The sequence below is a fragment of the Trichoderma breve genome, chromosome 1, assembly GCF_028502605.1.
Source record: "Trichoderma breve strain T069 chromosome 1, whole genome shotgun sequence".
Classification (NCBI taxonomy): Eukaryota; Fungi; Ascomycota; class Sordariomycetes; order Hypocreales; family Hypocreaceae; genus Trichoderma; species Trichoderma breve.
Genome location: NC_079232.1, coordinates 111539 through 135189, shown reverse-complemented (window position 1 = coordinate 135189; position 23651 = coordinate 111539). Strand labels below are relative to the sequence as shown.

The 23651-nt window shown below is 44.3% G+C and overlaps 9 protein-coding genes across 9 annotated transcripts; 1 reads left to right on the top strand and 8 right to left on the bottom strand.

Moving 5' to 3' along the window:
• Nucleotides 1-182: 182 nt before the first annotated feature.
• On the bottom strand, nucleotides 183-1850 carry T069G_00047 (phophatidylserine decarboxylase domain-containing protein; the record flags this gene model as incomplete). Its single annotated transcript, XM_056167257.1, has 7 exons — nucleotides 183-472; nucleotides 524-562; nucleotides 611-856; nucleotides 921-1092; nucleotides 1176-1254; nucleotides 1360-1722; nucleotides 1795-1850. 7 exons carry the CDS (start codon nucleotides 1848-1850, stop codon nucleotides 183-185), a joined length of 1245 nt encoding a protein of 414 aa, XP_056032573.1.
• A 1747-nt stretch (nucleotides 1851-3597) lies between these two features.
• On the bottom strand, nucleotides 3598-4464 carry T069G_00046 (short chain dehydrogenase domain-containing protein; the record flags this gene model as incomplete). The annotated part of the gene is made up of 3 exons (XM_056167256.1): nucleotides 3598-3916; nucleotides 3962-3983; nucleotides 4047-4464. 3 exons carry the CDS (start codon nucleotides 4462-4464, stop codon nucleotides 3598-3600), a joined length of 759 nt encoding a protein of 252 aa, XP_056032572.1.
• Nucleotides 4465-5529: 1065 nt separating this feature from the next.
• On the bottom strand, nucleotides 5530-6288 carry T069G_00045 (short chain dehydrogenase domain-containing protein; the record flags this gene model as incomplete). The annotated part of the gene is made up of 1 exon (XM_056167255.1): nucleotides 5530-6288. One exon carries the CDS (start codon nucleotides 6286-6288, stop codon nucleotides 5530-5532), a length of 759 nt encoding a protein of 252 aa, XP_056032571.1.
• A 1147-nt stretch (nucleotides 6289-7435) lies between these two features.
• On the bottom strand, nucleotides 7436-8346 carry T069G_00044 (dienelactone hydrolase family domain-containing protein; the record flags this gene model as incomplete). The annotated part of the gene is made up of 3 exons (XM_056167254.1): nucleotides 7436-7762; nucleotides 7822-8206; nucleotides 8297-8346. The coding sequence occupies 3 exons, from the start codon at nucleotides 8344-8346 to the stop codon at nucleotides 7436-7438; spliced, it is 762 nt and encodes a 253-aa protein (XP_056032570.1).
• A 1095-nt stretch (nucleotides 8347-9441) lies between these two features.
• T069G_00043 (fungal specific transcription factor domain-containing protein) lies at nucleotides 9442-11272 on the bottom strand (the record flags this gene model as incomplete). The annotated part of the gene is made up of 6 exons (XM_056167253.1): nucleotides 9442-9500; nucleotides 9554-9855; nucleotides 9945-10147; nucleotides 10200-10302; nucleotides 10354-11088; nucleotides 11160-11272. 6 exons carry the CDS (start codon nucleotides 11270-11272, stop codon nucleotides 9442-9444), a joined length of 1515 nt encoding a protein of 504 aa, XP_056032569.1.
• Nucleotides 11273-13192: 1920 nt separating this feature from the next.
• On the bottom strand, nucleotides 13193-14221 carry T069G_00042 (glycosyl hydrolases family 18 domain-containing protein; the record flags this gene model as incomplete). Its single annotated transcript, XM_056167252.1, has 1 exon — nucleotides 13193-14221. One exon carries the CDS (start codon nucleotides 14219-14221, stop codon nucleotides 13193-13195), a length of 1029 nt encoding a protein of 342 aa, XP_056032568.1.
• Nucleotides 14222-16821: 2600 nt separating this feature from the next.
• Nucleotides 16822-17751, bottom strand: T069G_00041 (calcineurin-like phosphoesterase domain-containing protein; the record flags this gene model as incomplete). Its single annotated transcript, XM_056167251.1, has 1 exon — nucleotides 16822-17751. The coding sequence occupies one exon, from the start codon at nucleotides 17749-17751 to the stop codon at nucleotides 16822-16824; it is 930 nt and encodes a 309-aa protein (XP_056032567.1).
• A 1481-nt stretch (nucleotides 17752-19232) lies between these two features.
• On the bottom strand, nucleotides 19233-20310 carry T069G_00040 (nmrA-like family domain-containing protein; the record flags this gene model as incomplete). The annotated part of the gene is made up of 3 exons (XM_056167250.1): nucleotides 19233-19579; nucleotides 19661-20194; nucleotides 20247-20310. 3 exons carry the CDS (start codon nucleotides 20308-20310, stop codon nucleotides 19233-19235), a joined length of 945 nt encoding a protein of 314 aa, XP_056032566.1.
• A 2343-nt stretch (nucleotides 20311-22653) lies between these two features.
• Nucleotides 22654-23307, top strand: T069G_00039 (nmrA-like family domain-containing protein; the record flags this gene model as incomplete). Its single annotated transcript, XM_056167249.1, has 1 exon — nucleotides 22654-23307. The coding sequence occupies one exon, from the start codon at nucleotides 22654-22656 to the stop codon at nucleotides 23305-23307; it is 654 nt and encodes a 217-aa protein (XP_056032565.1).
• Between the last annotated feature and the right edge of the window lie 344 nt (nucleotides 23308-23651).

The following is a 23651-nucleotide window of genomic DNA, read 5'->3' as shown; positions in this document are numbered from 1 at the left end:
CTTATATAGCGTCCAAGCCTAGCCAAAAACATTTCAGTTCTGTAGTTAATGTATTTTAAAATTAAATCTAATTAGCGCCGCCGAATATTTGTGCCATCGGTGAAACCACACTTTGCCTGTAACTGGAATGCGACCCTCCCGTTGTATACGAAATGTCAATTCACATGCTCATTATGCGATCCCTATGGCTTGACAACAGCAAGTTTACCACGAACGGGGACATTTTCTTGCCTCCCAACTTCGGGGAATCCCGACAACTTGACTCCCTTTCGGAATAGAAGACAATGCGTCGATCCACCAAAATGAAACATGCCTGTTTGTTCACCTTTCTTCACATGTTGGCCCTCTTTTACGGTGATGTCCACCGAGCTGACTTCATCCATGCCAATGGCAATAAAAGCCATCAAACCAATTGCCGGATTATCTGCCTCAATGAAGATGATGCCTCGAGTTGCCATCGCAGACAGATAGCCTTGACCAACCGAAATGCCGCCAGTATCAATTTCATGAACAGTCGGATCACCTACGCCTTCAAAGAGAGGCTCGCTGAAGTACGTGCCATCTTGGACGAAAGCACGTCGAATGGTTCCTGAGACTGGGGAATGCCAACGGTGATAGGACAACGCCGATAGGAATGCCTGGTAGACTGTGGCGCCGGCGAATTGTTGAGCAAGTGGATCGTGAGCCAGCATATCAAGTACTGAGTAAGGCTGCCCTTTTGCGAAAAATTTATCTCGCAGTTGAGCACCATGCTGAATGTTGAACACCTTTGATTCGCATGCATTGGCAATGACATTGTCGTCGTCTGGAGATGCGACAGGCCTTGCCTCATCGTGAACCTTGCGAGTGAAGAAGTCTTAAGAGCTGTCAGCATTTGCCGTGTAGTTTCACTCTGGGAAAATCCATGTTCAGAAGCTTACCATCCCATGACTTGTAGCCGTGATATTTTGCCGATGGCTCACAAACAAACATTTCTTCAAATTTCATGGACGACTTCAACGGAGCGTTGGCGACTTGCATGACGTCGTTTCGTCCTGTTTCGCCGAACCAGCCCAGTTTGTGCTCTCCCAACACCTCGGCCGATTTGGGAGTCTGCGATGCATGTTAGCCGACATTTGGTGCTGATCATTTTTTAAGAATTCAATTGAGACTGTAGAAGGCTCAAAATCACCTACCTCTAAGAACTTCCCCCACTCGTTTAGAACTTTCTTGATCGCTTTGTTCACGTCTGGGTCGAGGAACGCGGCATGTCCACTGAGACAAGGCCAAGTTAGTGCTTTCGCCACCCAATGTCAAGGACTACAAGCAGCCATTGAAGTATGGATGTATCCATGAGTCTGCAAAACCGCGTCCACGCACCTTGGTGTTCCCATGGGGTAATCAAGGATTGCGCAAAATGGCACTCCCACAACACCAGCACTTTCGGCGGCATCTGTCCATTCTGGAGCTCTTGAGACAATGTGGTTGAGCACCTGAAGCATGTGTTTGTAGTCGCGGATCTGTTTAGTTCCTGTGGGATCGCGCCAGTATGGCCGTTTCTTTGGGATTTCATCAAACATTTGGACAAAGTACATGTATATTCGTGAGTTTCCTTCGATTAACTCTTTGAACTCCTGCAGCGCTGGTGTCAGTTTTTCATCGGGGTGCCTGTCGACGTGCTCCGTCACACGACGAAGATATTCGCGATGGACACGATGGTCAGCTGGGAGCCATGCGCCAGGCCTGAATCATGTCAAAAGGCGTGAGATTTTGATACTTTGACAAGTGAAAATACGGGAAGAGGAATATTCATACTTGTGTATGCGCCATTGCTGCGGGATGTCATGGTGATCGCCGTGTTGCCAAACCATTGTGAATGAAGAGAGTTAGCCACAGTAGAGTAACACCACTTAAAAAAATATTTGTATTTCAGCAGGTGCCTTTTCAATTAATGCATCTATATCTAGTCGAGCATTCGAGCTCTACAGCATTATATACGTCGCAAGTAGAAAGTATAGCTTCATACTTTCTACACGGTAGTGGGTCTTATAAATACTATGATGCAATCGTGATGTGAGCGATACCCAATTGAATCTCAGATTCTCTAGGATTTATGTTCTATATAAAGTGACGCATCCTGGGACCATGGAGCTGATCAGCCACTATAGTGCCGATTTCCCGCTTCCACGCCATCATGCATCAGGAGAAATAATGGATACACGGCTCTTCGCCTGTGAATCGGTCGACTTTCCCCTTCCCTCTTCTGCCTGTAGCGCGCCTCCTCTAAACTTCAATGCCTTCTAGATCTTAAGGCCATTTAGCTAGTAGTTGCCGTTGCCTGCTAGGCGTGGCACATCTTTTATGCGGTCGAGTGTCGGGCAAGGCCTACGAACTGGGATACAGATGCCAAATTGACAAATACGGATCGGTCGATGCAACTCTTCAATGAGGCCACTTAATACATCGCTGAACATTGAACCAGCTTTGGGCGGCCATCGATCTAGCTGAGAAGATTTAGCGCACCGCTAAGGTAGACATTGCCGCGAGTCCCGAATTGTCACCCGATTTTCCGGTTTCCAAAGAAAAGATCTTCGCAGAAAACAGATTGGCGCTGGAGCCTTTGGACGATGATGATATGATAGTAATGAGAGAGGCCATTGACTATGGTGCACCTTGATAGACGCTATAGAAAATGAGAGGAGAAGGAGGCATAGTCTTCGTATCGGGTTTCCTTGCAAAACGGTGCTCTTTGGAGCCTCTGTGTATTAGTCCACACACGCCATCAGCGGCATCATCCAGCAAGTAGAGGTCTCTGGGAGTCCCAAGGGTACCCATGACATTAAAATCAATGGTGGGATCGATAAAGTTGTCTTTCATCCCCATGCAATCATAGGTATGTTCACAGAAGTATTATATGCCCACAGCTTTTTGCAGCCATAGCAAAGCCTAGCCACAAGTTCAATGCTTTGCGCGCATGCTCTAGCGGCAGGTAGGGTGCGAGTCAAATTTTAAGTTTGCAGAAGAAAGGGGACGATATGGAATAGAATACCACCTATCAGAAGGACTCGCATCGTAGGGAGGAGGCAGGGTGAGGGGGATGAAGAGCACCACGAAACAGGTTGGACATGGGAAGATTCTGCTCGTCAATGCAACCATTCAAGGCAATGACGGCTGAGATAAACATGTGTTATAGTTATAATTACCTGCATTTGAATGAAATTATGGAACCACCGCAGTGGAATGGTGTACACATTGCTTCTCATATAAATGGGAGGCAAGTCGCTGCCTTGAATAGGGTAATTATAGAATAATAGAAGCTGTCAACATGGAATCATACAAGTCAAATGCAATAGGCTCTATGATAGTTATCACGATGGAATTCGCTGCATACTAAATATCTTACCAAGAATTATCATGGGACGCGCTGTTTTCATCCAATAGTGCCATGAATAAGGCGGTCGAGGATATTATACAAAACACAGATCGTAATTCATCTATCTAATTAATCTGCTCTTGACTTGCTAGAAGATTGCAATACTTGGCATAAAATACATATGAGCAATCAAAGGATACAACCGCGGGCTGTCTCAAACAACTGTGAATGAAACACAGAGGTAATTATGCCCCTGTAAGGCCTGATATGAGCAGATCCTTGTTTACAATCTCTTCTTTCTTGGCAACCAACTCGTCAACATCCCAATTAGCCCATGCCAGCCGTCCAGATAAAAATGCAGCCTCTTCTGAAGTAGCCCAGACAATAAACTCAGCAGAGAGCTTGGCATCAGTCGTTGGCATATCCGAAGATCCCTCAAGTCCGGACTTATGAAACATTGCCGTTTTAACAGCGCCTGGGTTAATGCTTATAAAGCGCGCAACAGATGATGGGACATCAACAACAGCCAACTCAAAGATGCGGGCCAACGCAATCTTGCTCCCACTATATGCCCACAGATGCGGCGCTCGGACAGTAAATGAAGCAAACGTATTGAGAGCGACAACTACACCTGGTGACTTGGGTTTGCTTGCCAATCGGTGTTGTAGATAAGCCTGCGTAACAATAGTTGTACCAAGGACGTTAACCTCAAAGCCTTTCCACCACTCGTCTATGTCGGCAGTAAGAAAATTCTGAGGCTCAGACAGAAACCCGGCATTGTTGACAAGTGTATCGGGTGATTCCGGTAGAGATTCAAACAATTTCTTGACAGATGCTGTGGACGAGATATCGACAAGGCGGTAGCTGGCCTTTAGCGATGGGAAGGATTGTGCCAAGTCGTTAACTGTCGACTTCAGGCTGGACTCAGTACGCCCCGCCAAAATTATCGATGCGACGCCAGCCTCAGCAAAGCTACGAGCAATTGAAGAGCCAATTCCGTAACCACCGCCTGTCACGAGAACTGTCTTTCCCCTAAATTCTTCATGTAGCTTCGAAGGTGACAGTCTTGGGTAGGATTCAAAATGGAAAGTGGAGACAATTGATGATGCCATTGCAACAGAGATTGTATAAAAGAACCGAAAGATGTTTAAGATACTGATATATATGTGTGTGTGTGTTGTTTTCAGATAATATCCAGATTATGCTGTTATACACCGCATCTCTTTATATATTTCGCGGACAGTCAAGTCGTCTTATCTAAAAGAACGCCGATTGCCACTGTTGGCCCGTATCACTGTTCTGTGTATTTCTAATTTGTACTCTATGTAAATATTCGTGCCATCAATTGATCTCTCTACGCAATGCTAGTTAAAAACATCATATCGGATCATGTTACATAATTCCTCTCAAGGACAAGACGTCATGCAAATCGATGCGATGGTGAGAGAATTGTTGAGTAATCATTAAATTCTAACGTTAGCTAATAATCGGATGCAACTTGTCCCATTAGTCGGATCTGCGCAGCTTGAACAAAGAACTACGCCACGCTCTTGAATTTCTAATACTTAAATCCGAAAGCGCCTAAAGTTTTGAGAACGAACGATTTGTCGTATATAACAAATAGCTTTGTTTGGTTAAGTAACCTACTCAGTAGTTGATCCCATTTGCCGAAATGTTTACTTTTGCTTCCACGCGCTATCACCCCCTCACCCCCTCATTGCAGTTCTAGAGCAGATCACCCTGTGAACACGGCTGCTTCGTTATCAAAAACCAGCCCATAATCTCAGCCAATGGATTAACGCGGTTTCTTTTCCTACTAATTTAAACAACAACTCATATCTATTCTCTCCTCATTCCCTTCATTAGCTTGTGTTCCACAGAATAAGCTGATAGTATTGCTGACTCTATGACAATAAATATCTTTATAGAAGGGTATTCCACAGAAAGTAACCGTTATTGCCACCAATTAATAGCTTTAATGAACTTTGTACGATATTGTCTGATCAAGTTTTACATTAGGAGGGCTTAGGAAGAGGTATCGAACCCGCGAATGGATTCAGGGCACTAAATGGATCGTATCTACAGGTAAAATCGCTGCGATATTACTCATATTCATTCATTGGTCATGATATCCCATTCTAAGCTGTTGAAAAGAATCAGAATCGTTCAAGACGCATCTACCACTGCAATATTTGACCCTTCTGAGTGATAAACCTTCCTGACGTCTCCTGTGATGCCTCATCAATAATCTTAAGCATCCCATCTACACTGGCCTCAATCGTATCGGGAGGACCAGATGCAAACCCCCATTGATCTGCAACAAATTGTCCCGCACGCGTTTGTACCCAACCTGGATGCAGCGCAATTGTAATGAGGCCCTTGTCTTTATTTTCCAAATGCAAGGCTTTGGTGAGCCAATTCTGAGCCGCCTTACTCGGGCCATAGGCACCACCGGGCACAGGTTCCATCTCTCCAATGCTACCAACTGAAGATGTAATCATCACAAGCTTCGGTGAAGGTGAATTCTGTAGTAGTGGCCACAGTGCCTGGAAGACCATCAGAGGAGCGATCGTATTGACTTCAAAGGCAGTACGTAAATCTTCTGCCGTTGTCTCGGCCGCTGTTACCATAGGCGGGGCCCCTCCAGCATTATTAATGAGAACATCGATATGATCTATATCGAATTTGAAGGCGTCTCTAACTTTGGCAAGGGAGAGAGTCGTTGAGAAGTCCAACGTTGTGATCAGGAGGGTACTGCCTAACCCCTTATTGACCATTTTAGTCTCATCGATAAGGGTTGAAATGCCATGTTCGTTGCGAACGGTTGCGATAACAGTCGTGTTGTCGCGGATAAGAAGTGCCTTAATAAGTCCAAGACCAAGGCCCCTATTTCCACCGGTGACTACGTAGGTCTTCTTTTCGCTGTCTTTCCCCATGATGTTTGTTGTTATTCGAATCTTTGTGTTTGTGGAGCCAATCTGGCATTTGCCAATAAGGAGCGTTATAAAAAGGGGCAACAAAAGATGCATCAGAGGATTGGACCTTTTATACCTTTATTAGGTGGGGACATTGGCTTTATTTTTCTCACAAAGGAGGGGCAGCTGTGGGACACGAACATCGTGAAGCTGGCTGCCTAAAAGGATTCAGTCCCACGCAATGCCCCTTGAATGATGACCACAGGGCTTCTATCACACAAATACCTTTCAGGGGCACTACTAAAAGATGAAATTTTTGAGAAAGAGATCAAATTGAAGATTGGGTGTAATGTATCTACTTAATCGATAGAGTTATTGCAAAATGATACAATTGAGATGTTGTGAACATTTTCTAATTTACGTATGATCCAATGATCAATTTTTTGTCATACCGTGAAATTACTAAGAATTGGGTCTAAGAATATTTTAGACATGACGTATACAAATGAAATCCTTCGTGTCTCCAAAAGAGGGGGTGGATGAGAGCGGAACCAGGGGCTAGCACCCAAATACAGTTGCATCGGTGAAGTATAGATGAGTAGTATTAATAGACCATTGCACTCGATATCATTATCTACCAGATGATTCTTCTATTAAATTAGTTATTTGATCGTTATTTTACGACTGAAGAGTGTTCAACTACTGTGAGAATCGGAAAACAAAAAGGTGTGCCAATTAATGGGCGGTTACACGCCTACCCCTATTTAAAAAAGAAGGTTACGAGTCTATCATAAGCTTAATACACAGTTCCTTTAGGAGACAAGGGCGCTTAATGATTTTATGATGTTCTCGCGGACTTGGGGCCTGTCAGACAATCCGTCGACGCCGAATATCATCATGGTGGCTATGAGGGCTTTCTTGATACCAGGGGCATCCACTCCGTCACAAAGATCGGCTAAGTAAACGCAATAATAAATACTATAGATTGATATAACATTTTATTGTCTCATTATTCACTCAGAGCGCCAATAAAACTTCCGATTTACGGAAACTTGCAGCAACATATAGACTTTCTGTGAAATGATACCATGTGTCCTATGAGACCAGATCCAGGTGGTTTCCACCGCCTTACATTATTAACGACCATTCGTTCCTTCTTTATCCACATTTATTCTTTCAACAAATATTCATTAAACCAAGCAATTGCTTGGGAAAATGCTTGTTCCTTGGCAAATTTCTCTACCTTCACAGCTGGATCACCTCGAATTCCGAAGCCATGCTCAATTCCAGAAAAGAGGTTTATCTGGAAGGGCTGTCCTGATTTGATGAGGATTTCTTCCCATTTGTGTCTCATCGCGGTAGTAAATATAGAATCAGTTTCAGCTGCTGCAATGGACAAAGGTCCCGATAAAGCAGCCAACTCGGTTTCCTCGACAAAGCTTGGGTGAGCAATAAAAGCGACATCAATACCGCTCTTAAAATGTCGTAATACATACTACATATTTTGACAAGTTAATTAGGTACACACTAATGCACATGTCGAGTCAGCTTTACCTTAGCACCAAAGCAGTATCCAACACCTCCAATTCGATGTATTCCCAACTGCCTTAATGCTTTGATTCCAGCAACGAGAATAGGGTCAACGTGCTCGGTAGTATGAGGATTATTGCCATTGGAGCCCTTGGTAAGCCAACTCATTAGGTCAATGGACGGAAACTTGTTCAATGGTACTGCATCTCCATTGAATACGTCTGGGATAAGTGTAGTGTATCCTTTGGCGGCAAAACTGTCCGCCAGGAGCTGGCTATTCGGATATATACCCATTGCCTCCGGAGCAAATAAAATGCCAATACCTTTGTTCGGATTCTCGTCCGGCGCAGTTGAGAGATAGGCATCGAAACCCCCTTCGAGTTTGATAAGCTTTCCCGTTGGGGTACCTCTAGAAATGCACGTTAGCGAAGGCTCGTATCAATTTGAATGCATAGCTGGAGGGTCGTTTTGGAGATTGATGAATGCAAAGAGTACATACTCATGGAGAGTACCAATTGTACAGCAGCTTTTTGGTTGGTTTGATGCCATGATGATAGATGAGTTTCCAATTTGACAGGCGGGGAATTGGAAGACGAAATACTGAGTGGTATTGGAGAGCGGATGAGAAGATATGAAGAATATATACTCGCTGGGGCTCCTCGGTTACGTAACAAAACGGTTTTGTAAATTTTCTCCCCTGAATCATAAAGAGAATCCCACAAAATGTCTACTTGACAGCAGAAGTTCCGATAGAAACAGTTGCATAGGGTGTTTTGATGGAGAAGAGCTTATGATAACCCCGCCTCCCCTTGGTGTAGTACCATTTACCGTAACAGGCTACATCAGATTGGCTGACTGCTAGTGTTTGTAAAGCCGAGACAGGGTGGTTAACACGGGCTCAAATTAAGGTTACATGATCCCAGGTCGTTCTGAGCATTCACCTGCTGGCTGACGGCGCAAAAGCTCGAGCAGGAAATAATGAAAATACCCCGCTTCTTACTTATAAAGGCTCAAAAAGTAGCTACGCATATTATCTCTCTTCATTCCTAATAAGTAGTCTAGTTAGTCTGCATTCATTTTAGTTTTATCAATGTTTACTGCCAGAATCCCCAGCACCACATTCATCCTGATCAGGCATAGTGGTTTCTGTAGGCTTCCACCCTGCTGCACATTCGGCCTTGTTGGATCGTACATGAACACGCTGCCCAAGTCCGCACCGAACTGCCGCAATTTAGCGCGATCTCAACAAGCCCGAATGCGATATTACGCATATGGTAGAAAGTAGTTTCATGTGGGCTTCCATTTACCCGAATTTAAATGCAATTCTAACATTTGTCCCTAATGTCGGTATTTTTGGAGGCATCATACTACAGATTCCAAAAGAAGTACTGAAAATGGGTAAATGACCTAAGATTTAGATGTATTATGCTCAAGCTACTATCCATGGACGCTCATTACAACCCTAAGCGCAATTAATTTAGAAATGGTGCTGACTATGAGGCACCGATATATATTCTACCTTACAAGAGTAACCCGGCCTTGAGCGATGAAGGTAACTAGATTTAGTCATAACAGTACCATGAGAGAAAGGATATTTGCGTATCATAACGATTCCCTGTGCCTTGATTGAAAGACAAGATGCATTTAGCTGTTTTGTACCAAAAGCATTATCTCCTGCTTTTCAAGAAGTGACATATATGCACCTTGGAAACAAAGGTTAACTTTTGCATGAACATTGATGAAAAGACCGGCTTACCAGCTGCTAGCCATCGATGGTTAAGAAGACGCAAGGTATTCTTCAATATGGATATTCTCTCGCTGACGGATTTTTGCGATGTCGAGCGTTGCAGCTTTGCATAAACGCAAGTTGCTTTATAAAGAAAATGTAATAAGAAAGGAGATACTCGTTCGCATTTTTGTCCACCCATTTCTGTCAGGAAGTTTGATATCCACTCTATTGCGGCGTTGAGAGAAGATTCAGCTTCTACCGACAGAGGCTCCATAATGGGATTTTTTCCGTCTAGCAATACGCCAGGATAGTCCAGTAGAAGTATGCCGCTGGAAGAGATTAGACATGGTGAAAATTAAACCGTCAAAAACGTATTTCTTACCTGAAACACACCGCCATCTGACTGCAAAATGCCCACTGTCTCATTGTGCCCTCCATAAATGAGAGGTTGACGAGTGCCATAAGAGTGCGCCGTAATTGAGTGGTTTCAGTATCAGGTTCCTTTGCGACAGTATATAACGCTTGACTTAATAAATGAGCGGTTTGCGCAAACCGAGCGAAACGACCCATATATGAGCCCGACGATGAGCCGATTGTCAAGGAGCTTTCTGGTCGTGATGACTGGAAGATTTATGATTAGTACTATATTTGCATTTTCTGTATTAAAACGTACTCCTGTGTCCCACTCTTGGTCATCAGCGGGAAGATAGCTATCTGGTGATGGATCTGGAGTGATGAGATGCCGACCAGGATTGCAGAGATTGAGGTATCTTGTCCTTTGTTTTAGCACAAATAGCCACATTGTGTCTCTTTTAAAGGTTCCTTACCGGTCTAAGATTATAATAGACCACCACACTCGGCGTTGTTCTTCTACTTCATTCCATGGGAGCTTGTCCAATATTTGCGAAGTGATACTTTTTTCGATCTCGAGTGCCGCCGCATACCTAGCACATTGTCCCACAGATAAAAAAGCAGCCGGATATATGGCATGCCCGAGTTCGTAAATCGCAATAAGTACACCGGCTTGCAAAACTGTAACCGATAGTATTCCCGACGACTCCATTTCAAAATAAAATTGTTTTGCTGTTCGATATAGCACTGTTTTTGCCGTGGTGGTAAGAGAAGAGCTTAGTTTCATGCATATGACAAGCAGGCAGAGCTCGGACTTTCTATGGGTGAGATAGTTAGGCAGATTTGAGGAGAATTGTTTCTTTGACAAAATTGGCATCCACGTGTGAATGGAATCGAAATAGGTATTGGAGATGTTCTGAATGTCGGCTATGGTACCAACATAGTCAGCAACCATTTTTGGTATCGCTATATCCACTTTGGGAGTTTCTAATTGTAGATGATAGAAAAAGTCGGGGTCCAGAAAGCGTGATGCAAGAATATCCGAGATGTTGGGATCCGAGATGCCATTGCGCCCTGGCCTTAATCTCTCGGTTGGCGTATGAAACAAAGGCGTATTGGATCCAACAGGCATCGATTCATCTCCCTCAGGATTTGCCATCTGGCGCGTTCGCTCTTTACGGCGATAAGGGTAATCACACAGGATCTGCCTCCTGAATGAACGCCGGCATCGTTAGCGTTGTTCCCTCGGTGAGAATACAGGTATTCAGTAGAGTTCACATACTGCGTGCAAAGTGTACATCTGGGGTAAGTTTTGTCGCAGCGCCTCTTCGAATTCCGGCAAGCGATGCAAGCATATGGCGAATGGGTGATATTCACACCACTCATCGGATTCATGCTGACCGATTGTAGTGGTAACTGATAGATGTGAGTAAATTACGAGACCTTTGCGGTAGTTCGGTGCGGGCTCATCGGTAGAAATGGCCGACGTATGGACAAATATTATCGGCAGCAATTGCTTTTCTCTCTAGGGCAGCAATGACTAAAGCTTGCCTAGGCGGCACTTGAAGAGGAACTAGATTGGATCAATGGTCGTGCGTCGGCCATAACTCCCGTTACAAAGGTGCCAACCTTTTCTTTAGCGCAGAAACCACCCGGGAGCTGCGGATCTAGAGGTCATTGGCAGTACCTCAAGCATCATGGAAACATGGAGCAGAGAAATGTATCGAAATGTTCAGATAATTCGGGCTATGTCCGCAATGTAAGTCCGCACCGAAAGCCACCCACTAAGCGTAGCCAAACTCCACGCATATCGTACCTTAATGGTGATTCTGTACCTAATAAGTATGCAATAGCGGTTGGTGGCTCCACCGAATAGCTGTTGCGTGGAGTTTGCAGGCTATTACTATACGAGCTACTCATTCTGCATTTCTATGATATATGATAACAGCCTGTTGTGAGGTTTTTGGACCACATCGCGAAGCTATTTGGAGAAAAAAAGATGAGGCGGGCAGATTTGGTTCGACGAAAGGTAGACAATCCCAACACACTAAGCTAACGTAATGCATGGGTAGCCCGCACTGCACAAACATCATCGCTAGAAACGTTTTAATCTATGCCAAGATATAAAGAAGCTTCGTTCGAGCAAGAGAATACAATTCAGCAGCTTAATTCGAATGCAAAAATGTCGGAGGTTCCCCAGATTAGCCTCTTGAATTGATTGGGGACCTTGGAATAAACGACTCAATCTTGCTGTTTATTTCTTGTCTCAATCGATTAAGCAGAGCATACGTAGATACAATATAGAAACGATCGATATTTTAGCAGACCTAAAATTAACATGATCTTCTGCATGTTTAATACTTCTTATTGGCGACTTTTTGTCTATCTATTCTTTCATTAGGTGAATGGGATATGCGACACACTACCAATTGGTGTTACGGCGGATGTGTCAATCTCCCAAACGATGCTTCATACACAGCTGGACCAATATTCGAGCGATATTGTGACCTGAAGGAAATCATGAGAGACAGTTCATGATAGAGAAAACAGCTTAGTGGCAGGCTGTACTTCCGCCATAATTAAAAGGACATGATTCGGTGCTTATGGCTTCTGTGTAGCTAGAGCATTTGAATGTGATTCTCATTAATAGATAGTTTAAGGAGGTCAATAATAAGTGGGCCAATGAATAGAAGATCGACTTATAATAAAATGTGTGTCAGTTCATTCATTATTCTTGTGAGGCTCTCCGATTATACTAGACATTTCTTTCCTGCTGGTCAGGCCGGTATCAAAACTGAAAAATAGTTCTACAGACTTGTCTAGGTTTGAGTACAAGGGAATCTTACTAGGGGAGCGATTAATAATTAACAAGGGTCTGACTTTGCAAGTGATATTGAAGGCTTGCTGCACAATGAATAAGATATAGAACTATCGCCGTGATCTTACTAAGGAAAGGTACGTGTGTCTCTGTACGTTGAATCTCGATTAATTCTGCCAGAATTCCTCTCCTATTTGGATCATACGACGATCATGTATTCAGTGTTTTACGATCATAGTCCACCATGCTAGGTTTATCAATTTTTTTTATTTACAGAGACCAAAGAGTCAACTTTCCTATATACATTCCTTATAACCGCAGTGAAATACCTTCCACTTGACCAGTTGTCCCCCCTTTATCGTAAAAGTTCAATGGTGAAGCGTATATATCCTTTGGTATACTCCGCCAAAATATATACCACAAACCTAAGATAATGCTGATCGCCAAGTGGCGAATAATAATGGTATAAACTCCTGCTCTCTTCTCGCAGCCTCAGCTTAAATTCTTGTAAGCAGATTATCAGCGAATGTCCAGTTCTTGGATCCATCCCAGTTGATTGACCACGTCATCAAACCCTTAAGAGCGCCGTTATAGTGATCCCATGCCTGGCCTACCAAGCTTGGGGTCATGTAGCCACCACCAGCGCCAGATTGCGCAGGTAATCCAGGAACTTGCATGCTGTATGGAACCTTGATTGTGGTGCCTTGGATAGTGATGCCGTTGTTTAAGCAGTCAGTCTGTGCGGTGAAACCTTGAACAGTTCCGGCCGCATATGAATCGCCGGAGCAACCATACATGTCGCCGTTGTAGTATTGCATGTTTAGCCACCACAATCGGCCGTTGTCGACGTACTTCTTGATAATTGGGAGATAAGAACCCCAGATGGACCCGTACACAACACTGCCACCTGTAACATACGCCGTCTCTGGTGCCATAGTCAAGCCGAAGTTAGAAGGCATCTGTGCAAGGACACCATCGATGATGCGGATCAAGTTGGCCTGTGACGTGGACAGGGTGCCAATGCTGCCGCTTCCGACCAATCCCGTCTCAATGTCGATGTCAATGCCGTCGAAGTTGTACTGCTTCAAGATTGGGACGATAGTCGAGATGAACTTATCGGCGACAGTACTAGAGCTGAGGTCGATGCCAGCAGTAGCACCTCCAATAGACATGAGAATAGTGGCACCAGCTGCTTTGGCCTGGCACATTTCGGCTGGTGTCGCAACTTTAACAGTAGCATCCATGCCATCTTCCCACAGTGCCGTACCATCTGAGAGGATGACTGGGAAAGCGGCATTAATCACGTTGTAGCCATTTTGTGCGATCACAGGGTTTTCGATAGGCGTCCATCCAAATCCGGGGTGAACACCATTAGCTGATCCATCCCAATTCTCCCAGTATCCTTGAAGAACCTTGCCAGCCGGCTTTCCCTTAGTTGCACATGTGCTTTGTGCGGACGCAGTGCCGAATAATGTTGATGCAATGACAGGCAAAAGCAGAAAGCTTGCGTCCAGGAGGCGTGTCATGATTAAAATGCTTGATTGAGTTGACGATAAGTGATCAAAATAGTGACTCAACCGAGCTGTAAGAATAAAGTGATTCTTGGATTTAGCTACACAATGGATGAAGGGGCCCTTGAGGTGCTTTTATAGAAAGCAAGCTCCTGATATCTTTTTCCTTTTAGGTTTTGCCATCCCTGGATACATACAAATTTAGAAGGTAGTATTACTCCCGCTAACTTTAGCCTTCATTTGAGTTACAGCAGATTCATGTGGATTAAAGGATGTTCACATCATCAGATACCACAACGTGAACTACATTATCCCAAGGCCCACAAAATTTGAACGATATTGAGCATGAGACGGCAACTAATGGTTCGGCCCTACGTTGGCGAAGTGTCTTATCAGCCAGGTGCAGCCTTGTAGTCAACGCCCAAGATACCATTGCACGCCGCGTGATACTGGCTGCTGCCTCTATTCAGCGTACTCGTTTTTCGGGAAAAGCGCATTCCCCGCGTTTTAGCTTATGAGGTATTTGCCTATAGTAATCTGTGCAAATAAATAGGAAGGTGAGGCGGAATCACGCGCCCGCGATTAAACGTAACGTAGGATCTTCACAGGGTATCCAGACTGACCTTCGACAGTATAGTTAACGCAAGTGTATTTAATGTCTGAAGAAGGAAGTTCGGATTATAGGTAGTGATAATGATCAGCGGGGGGCCAGCTTACACACGTATATAGAAATTCAGATCACGTTGCAGCAAATGTAAAAGCAGGTACCTAAGGCATGGGTTACATTGCTTGGCAAGGCATGTAACATCAGTGCAGAACAACTATGAGTTCTACTCGTACTAGAGATATAGCGCGGGCCATCGGTCATTCGTGAGTACTCGCGCAAGACCGTCAACATTCCGTTGTAGATTGCGGAGTACAATCCTTGCAATGTTTGTCTCGAAATTACGGGCCTTGTGACTCCTAGTTGCTGGGCCTGCGCTGTGGCCTTCCATATTTGGCGCTCCTGCCCGGGACCCCCACCAATGACCAAGGTTCTGGCTTCGCCAAATACTCCTATCTTAAATTCTCCGTCGAGATAGATATGCTCTCTTTCGTCAAGCAGCCTGGGTCGATAAGAGGCGGCAGCTAATCCGATAAAACTTACGCGAACGCCTTAACCCAAGCTCAATCAGATCTTACTTGCTTTCACCGATCCGTCTAACAAAGAGAGATGCAAGGTATACAAATGGTAAAATCGTGACTTGTAAATGAGAGTTTCACCCCAAAGTCACGTTTTACATCAAGATTTCGCAAGATAAAGTTCGTCGAATGTAATCCAAGAAACTATAGCATGATGTCTAAAGTAAAGGACAGTAGGTACTTCTCATAGTACAGGAGGTACCAGTAACAGAGAACAACTTTTTTGAGATGCAACTGTAAACGAAATACGATATTCCCGTAACACTAATCCTTGCGAAATTTGTCGCTCATGGGTTACAAAATGCAGGTAAGTAGATTGCAATCATTTGTATTGTCATTTACCATATGTGTCTACGGTCTCAATGTATAAGAATAATAATGTTGACCCATTGGCCTCTGCCACGGTATACCTCTTCGTGGCACATACCTATCCAACCGAACCATGTCATATATTACCTTTGAAGGGGTAATGGCCCTCAAATCTCGTTTATTGATGACTGAAGCTCCAATGGAGTGTTTCTGCCCCAGCTCTTGTCAAACATGCGATGTACTGTCTACCAATGATGATGTATGCCTTCTTATGTTCAAGTTCTGTCTTTTAACGACCTTTTCTCTCGACTAGACTAGCCGCTCGTCGGCCACATATGTGTCGGCTACGACCAGAATCCAATCGAATGCATCAACTATCTCCATAAGTTCGTCCACCTTGAAAAGCTCTTACGAAATGGCAGTTATGCCCATGGGCGATCCTAAGTTAATACTTGATGTCTAGGACATGGAGTGGAAAATTTCGACCTCCGAAAAGATTATCGCGGTGTTGTGACGTGACAAGTCTACAGCAATTAAAAAGGGACAAGTCATGGGATGTGAACTGTTCGCATTTTCGGAAAATTATAGGCATAGACATATCATCATGTGGTAATAAGCAGTGACTAATTGGACCCATCTTGGCACGCGGCTGACTGCCGCACTCTACGAAAGGCTCTTTGGCAAACCAGTTTTTACCGTTAAGGTTAAAATTATTCCACTAGAAGCTATTGTTTCTTCGATAGAGCGATAAGATTCTGACCGCTACCTGGATATAGATTCACTGCCTGCTCGTCGACATAGGTCTATTGGTAATCAGCCAACTAACTACATTGCCGCGTCTGGAACCACAGCTGGCATCTATGTCCGTTGCGCAAAATTGATCGTGAAGCCAGTTGAAGATCTAAAGATGCACGGACATCTTGTTAATACAACAAATCTTTTGGCGTAACAGCTTTCGTGGCTCAAGAAGCAGGAATGTCTCATTCCATGTGACGCTGCACACCGTGTATCCCGTCGCCTCCACACCCAAAGAATGCACAGAATGGGCAACATCATTTGTAATGTAGGTACAGAGGTATACATCGTATCGGTTCATTCCTCTCGTCTCATATTGGTCTTGCTTGCTACCCTTGTGGCCTCCATATCCGCTGACCTTCTTCCACGACTATTCCTGCCCCTGGAAGAATTTGTCTCAACATTTCGTTGGCCCCTTTACTTGCATCCCGTGCCTTTTCCCAATGCCGGGGATATCCCAAGCTGACCTCTTCATATCTCACCCCTTCTTTGACATCTGTCCGTCGAACATGCAAATGCCCTGAGACCACTACCAGTGCCCCTCCATAGTCTGCCCCAAAACGTCCGACCTCTGTCCAATCTTGAGTTCTTTTAGTTCCGCACCACAGAGAAAACCGAGGGACTTTTGGAATAAAGACTAAATCTTCTCGTAGAGGCCAGTGGTTGACAATCACAAATTTCGAATTCGGATATCTCGAGGCGTAGTCGGAAAATTTGAGCTCCCATCTCTCGCACAGTTTCGTACACCATTCGTCCCGCGAGCTATATGGGTCTGGATGCAGCACGGCCTCGTCTGTTGCATAGATGTTCTCTTCCATCGCCCATTCCAACGCTTTCTCTCGGGAGATTTCTGCTGGGCGAAACGAATAGTCGTATAACGTGAATACTAGCGCGATCACCACATCAACGCCATCCGGCCCCGGCCATAGCATCCAATCATCCTCTGGTGTGAGGACACCATGCTCCCGTGCCAGTTCTACCAATGCATTGTATTTTGCTTCACCTTTCAGTTGATCGGCAGGGTGCTTGGCCATGTGAGACGAGATGCTGTAGAGCTCATGGTTTCCTGGGACCCAGAATACGTGCGTGAAGCAGGCTTTGGCGCGCTCAAAGGCAGCCTTTAAGTGCGTAGCTGATTCGCCGATGTCACCTGCAAGAATGAGACCACTACCGGGTGGTTTTGGCTGCAGAAGATTCCATGTTGAGGCATTTAGGGGATACGAAAGATGCAAATCGGAGATGGCATAAAGCTTCGCCATGGTTACTTGATGCTGGAGATGAGAGAGAGATAAGCGGAGTGGGGTTAGGCAGTCAGCCTTTATAACACGTTTGATCAAAGGAATCGCTTACCTAACGTGAGACATGACTGCAGAATTATGACATCAAAAAGTATTATGTACTTGCTGAAGATACCTTTGCGCAACCTGCAAGCGTTTCAGTGCTTAGTTCTCTTATCATTGGATGGAATTTGCCTTGTAAATTGGCATTAAAGGTCGTGTATACCTCAGCCTTTTGCGTCTTATCATCGACCCACAGCCTTATTGAACAGTACTAGGTAGGTAGTAGCTACTGAAGATGGACGCATCCGCCCTTGTGCGGGTAAGACAGCGGCCGCTAGCGACAGAAGTGTAAATGACTACGGGGTAGTTGGGCCGCTATTGATTGAGAGAAGCAAAATGGTCAAGGCAGCTGAGCACTTGTTATTCAAGCTTGTGTTGTTCTGTTGTTTTTACCTGATTTGTTTCGTTGGGGTATTGTCCATATGGGTCGGTATCACAGTTTGTTGGTTATGTACCTGAGTAGCAGGTCAGTACCACAGACCAAATTTGAATCATCGATAAGGCGCATGAAAGTATAGGCCCTTCCTTAACTTTTATTCTACCGCTCTGGGTGGAGATGATTCCCAAAAGCCTAACCTTAAAACAAGCGTGCAACTCAAAGCTTAATAATAGGAGCCACGCTATCACTCCATGAAGTACACCGTGATTGAAGACAGGACTACCGCGCACAATAGCTAAGAGTTCTATCCTTCGCTTTTTTATCTCCAGTTGAAGGTGTATCGAGTTACGTCGTATATGACCCCGTATGCGTGCAGCTTAATAGGCATCGTCCTAATCGTCTCCATTGCCATATTCACATAAATATTAACTATCTAGGTAAATGAAGAGGCCACGCCTTCATCGCAGGGTCAAAAAAGGCAAACTGCGCTATTTTTGTTGAGTTCAGGGTGTACTTTTGGCAGTAATAATAAATTCTACAGGATATCCATTGTTCGTATCCAACCATGACGGCGACTCAACAAGCTTCACTGCACTTAATCACGTACTATGTGCAAATAGTAGTTTGACATTTTTGTTGGAGATAGCTCTAAGTCAATCACTAGATGGTGCTCCATCGCAGATTCCCTGTTCAGTATCACTCATAATTATCGTGGGGGGTGAGCAAAAGGAATGCAGCAATAATCAGGACATGTATATCTATGGCTTATACAAATTCGAATTGATGATAATAGGTATAAAGGCAGTGGAAGGTACGATAGTGATAAGACTATTCAGACCTTGTAGAAAACCGTCACAGCAGAGCATATTTTTGAAAAGATAAAAAAAAATCAGAGATATAACTGCATAAAGAACTATTTCGCATACCGCATAGACCTAAGGGGTGTCTGCATTGCAGTCCAGCTCTTACTCCCTGCTTTTCCATACTGGGGGCCAATAAGATCAAAATAATTGCTCAATAATTACAAAGCCATCGGTGCAGTCACCGTGATGATATCGAGTTTATCCGCATCATAGTGGACCTTCTGCATCCATTCTCTAACACTCCTGGTCCGGTGGGGATGGATCTCATCTAAAAGCGCATAATCGCGCTTGATTAAGCCTGTATTGTTAATAGAATGCTGATACATTTTCCACCAACCAGAGAAGCTTTCATATACTGTATGTAGCGTTGGGTCATTTGGTCCGGCCGTGGTAGAACCCATTTTATGTTCTCGAGAGGGGCCCCAGCCGACTTCCTCAAACCATTGGTCCAGTTCAATATTGGTTCCCTTTGCAGGTAGACCTGTAGCCTCTGTGAGGGCTTTGGCTAGAATATTTGGCGTAACGTGTTCCACTCCAAGTTTAAGGTTCATCCCCGCAGATCTTTTCGGATGTTCGATGATCCAACGAACGTAGTATCCCATATCATCCAAACAAGTCAATGGGAAGCCACCATCGTTAACAGGGAAGCGAAAATCGTAAACACCATCCTCGCCCTTCGTTGGCCTCATTAAACCCCACAGTTGCTCAAGATACGGGCTTGTGGCAAGAATTGTCCATCTCATAGGCGATTGGGGCAGCGCAGATATCCACTGTTCAACATGGCCTTTGCCATAATAATGAACAGATCGAAAAGAGTCGTCGTACTTTGTTTCCAAAAAGAAATTGTCAAGTGATGACCATATATAGTGCTTTACACCACTCTGTACTGCAATTTCGAAGATTCGAATACCCCAAAATATTTCATCCTTAATACCCAGGGACCAACTATTGAGATTGACAAACGCATAGTCAATTCCGCGGAATGCTCTTTTCAGGTCAGGGACAGAGTCCACGGCACCCAGAGAGAAGGTCACATTTGGAAGCTCTGAGAGCTTTTTTGCGTTACTCGAGGTAACATCTCTTGTGAGAACTCGAACTTGAAAGCCATGATTTGCCAACTCTGGATAAGTATCAGTAAATGATCTCATAACTGTCGCCAAGAGTTGGGATACCTTCGACAATCGGTACTCCTTGAGCTCCAGTACCACCAATTATAAGGGCCGTTGGAGAAGTCATTTTTCTTTCGCCTATGTCTCTAGAGTGAAAATGAGTAATCGGGATTGTTGGCGTGTGGCTCAATTCTTAGTGATTGATCGGTTGCTTTAAAATTCGGCGAGGTATCACGTTTAAGTACTCAGATTTGTCCGATGATTAATGGCAATGCAATAGAGAGCCTTCTAGCATTTGTCTGATTTGAAGGTGCAGCTACAATCAGGAATTATCCATAGGTTTTGTGTAAGTGCGCAGCTTAGAAAGCAGTTGCCGCCCGAAATCATAGGTCACTCGTTGCTTCACGCGAAGGCATTGCGTCACAGGGTGACATGTGCGTCTACGAATTCCACATCAGTTGACAGTCCCAAGTGTCAATGCGTAATGTAGTGTGCACAATCAAATTGTTTATGGTAACATTGTTGCCAAACCAAACACCATAAAACAACTTAGTTAACCATAATATCAGCTCACGCCCATGGTGAACCAGCCACCAAGTGCAGAACTGCCGAGCTTGTCCGCAAATGCACCTTAGTTGCGCCCAGCGGACCAGGGTAGATATCCTGGTCCGCACGCTAATATATGTAACCTGTGCTATGCCCTTTCAGCACATGTCAGGGACACTAGACTACCAGCGACTGCTAACAGGAAGATAACCTGAACAGAAAATACCGTTCCTCATAGTATCTCTATAGAGAAGGATAATTCTGACTAATATTGATATGGATAATGTATAATTATCTTCGTCAAGGGATAATGGCAATTACCTAGCTATCTTAATTTTAGCCTACTAGATGAACGTACAGCGTACACCCCAGGGTTGTTATTGTGGAAGTGTCAAGATAACCTGCATTCCCAACTGGGCTTCTAATAGTAATATACTTCCATATCGAATGAACAAAAAAGGAATAGTGCTGGTACATTACTATTTTCAAGTTCAACATCGTTTAATTATGCCGCCAATTCCCATCTGCCTTGTCACTACAGTTGGTTGATTGATTACCTCCCCTGTGACTTGACGGGCTAATTCCGCCATCGACGCAGTGTATTTGCGTAATTTGAACTGCTTTTCAGCACTTAATTAAAGAAAAAAAAGATCAAATGAGGTGAACCGGATAGTCTGTCATACGTGGTCTGTTGAAGAACTTTCTATGTGATACTAGCTATGGTTTCCAAGTTCCATGCTACGAGTGGTTAATAAAAGAAATCTCCTTTCTCCATCTCTGCCAACTTTTGAATCTTTATCCTAGCCAAAAAAAAATAAATTATATCCATCCATTGAATATTCTTGTAAATCTCTTCCAAATCATCTTTCAGCAATGGCTTTTCATGCTGATACCACCCTTCCCCTCACCGACCCGTACAATGACTTCATACATCCAGACGGGAAACTTCATGATTTCTTGAAAAAGATTACCTAGACAACTAAGACGGTTGAGAACGTCAAGTGGCTCATTGCAACTGCTAGGGCAAACAAAATCTCCATCTCCCATTGCCTTCACTAGAACTCCAAAAAAGGCAACTATGATGACTGGAATCGAAACACTTTTTTTTCTAATCTCGTACAAGACCGAAGAGTTGTTGAAGAAGGCAGTTGAGATGCGCAGATATATGAAGACATGAAACCTGATGTGAAGCACGGCGATGCTATTATTCTGAAGCATTAAAATGCTAGGTAGGTCTCCCAGCGAAATTTTCTACTTGCTAGCCGGTTGAAATGATTCGGTAATCAGCTCATTCCAGGCTCGCGCGTGCTTCAGTTGGCGTGAAATATGTTGTACAGAGATAATCTTCGGCGGTGGAAGCTTCCTACCGTGGATCTTTAAGCTGGCTAAACGAACTGATGTCGGCTTGCCACTGTTGGCATTTTGAGGTAAGCCTAATTTTTGCGGACCAGGGCATCCTTGTCCGCAGCTAGTTGTTAGCTCTTTGTTACTGACCTGAAGTTGGTTGAATGCGCCGCCTTGGCAAGCGGTATATTGATAGCTTTCATAGAAATACGTCGCAAGTAGCTTACCACATAATGATTGTCTTATTCAAACGTTTTTGACAAATATAAAGGCAGCATCTATCCTGGCCATCATACGTCCTTCAAAAGCATCAACAGTCAACATTCTCTATGCACCATTGTAATACTATTATTTAGACCATCATGTCTTTCAAGAACATTGCTGTGATCGGTACAAGCGGAAATCTGGGCAAGGGCATCTTACCTTTGCTACTTGATTCTGGACTAAAAATTATTACTGCGGTTGCTCGCCCGATGTCTGACGAACAGACTAGTCCTTCGAACCTCTGAAATCTGCTTTTCAAGGCCGGGATGCTGTTCTATGCCTCGTTTCTGTTGCCGATGTTAAGGCCGAAATAGCCATGGCAGATGCTGCTGTTGCTGCTGGAGTTCAATGGTTTATCCCATCCGAGTTTGGACACGATACAACTAATCCTCGTGTTGTTGAAGTTCTTCCCCTATTGCGGAAGAAAGTGAAGATAGTAGACTGCTTGCGCTCAAGAGAAAAGGATGGATTGAGCTGGACGAGTTTGCATACTGGGTTCTTTTTCGATTTCGGCTTCACTTTCGATCTCCTGGGGTTCGATCTACGCCAGAAGACAGCAGCCATATGGGATAACGGCAACAACAGATCAAGTATGTCCACATTCAAGACCATTGCACAGGCCATAATACAGATCTTTACGGATCCCATGTCACGAGAAGAAGCAAAGAATCAGTATATACGTATTGCAACAGTGACGACGACTCAGAATGAGATACTCCAAGCTTTAAAAAGAGTCAGCGGGACTAAGTTCCAAGTCACTCGCATCGAAACGGCAAAGGGGAAGCGCTTGGGAGACCAACATTTAGCATCAGGAGACGAGGACAAGTATGTGGCCCTAGGGAAGAACGCATTCTTGGATTGGGAAAATAGATCTGGACCTCACTGCCTGACCACTAAAGCTCAACAGGAATCCGTCCTGGACATTGTGGGTCGCATGTATCCAAAAGTCACTGGGGAGGGCGTGCAGTAAAGCATTTTTGGGGGGGGATCCTTCACTTCAAAGGTTGTTCTGCTTGCTTATGAGACCCTTTTTATAGATAATATTTGTTTATTTGCAATTTTTACGCGACTGTCATTGAGATTATCCCGAAAGGCGGAATTGAGTGCTTATTTTAAAGTTGCATCTGGCCGACATTATCATCGTCATTTAAGCGAACAGACCTTGGTGGCGTGCAAAAAAGGGCTGTTGATTGGCATTTAGCAGTTACATAAGCTAAAATGAGTCGCCAAAGCGAATTGCTAAGCACTTCTGGAAGCAGCGACCGTCTTCGGTACTGCCTCAATGCTGCTTCCGCGACTACCGCCCCAACTCGA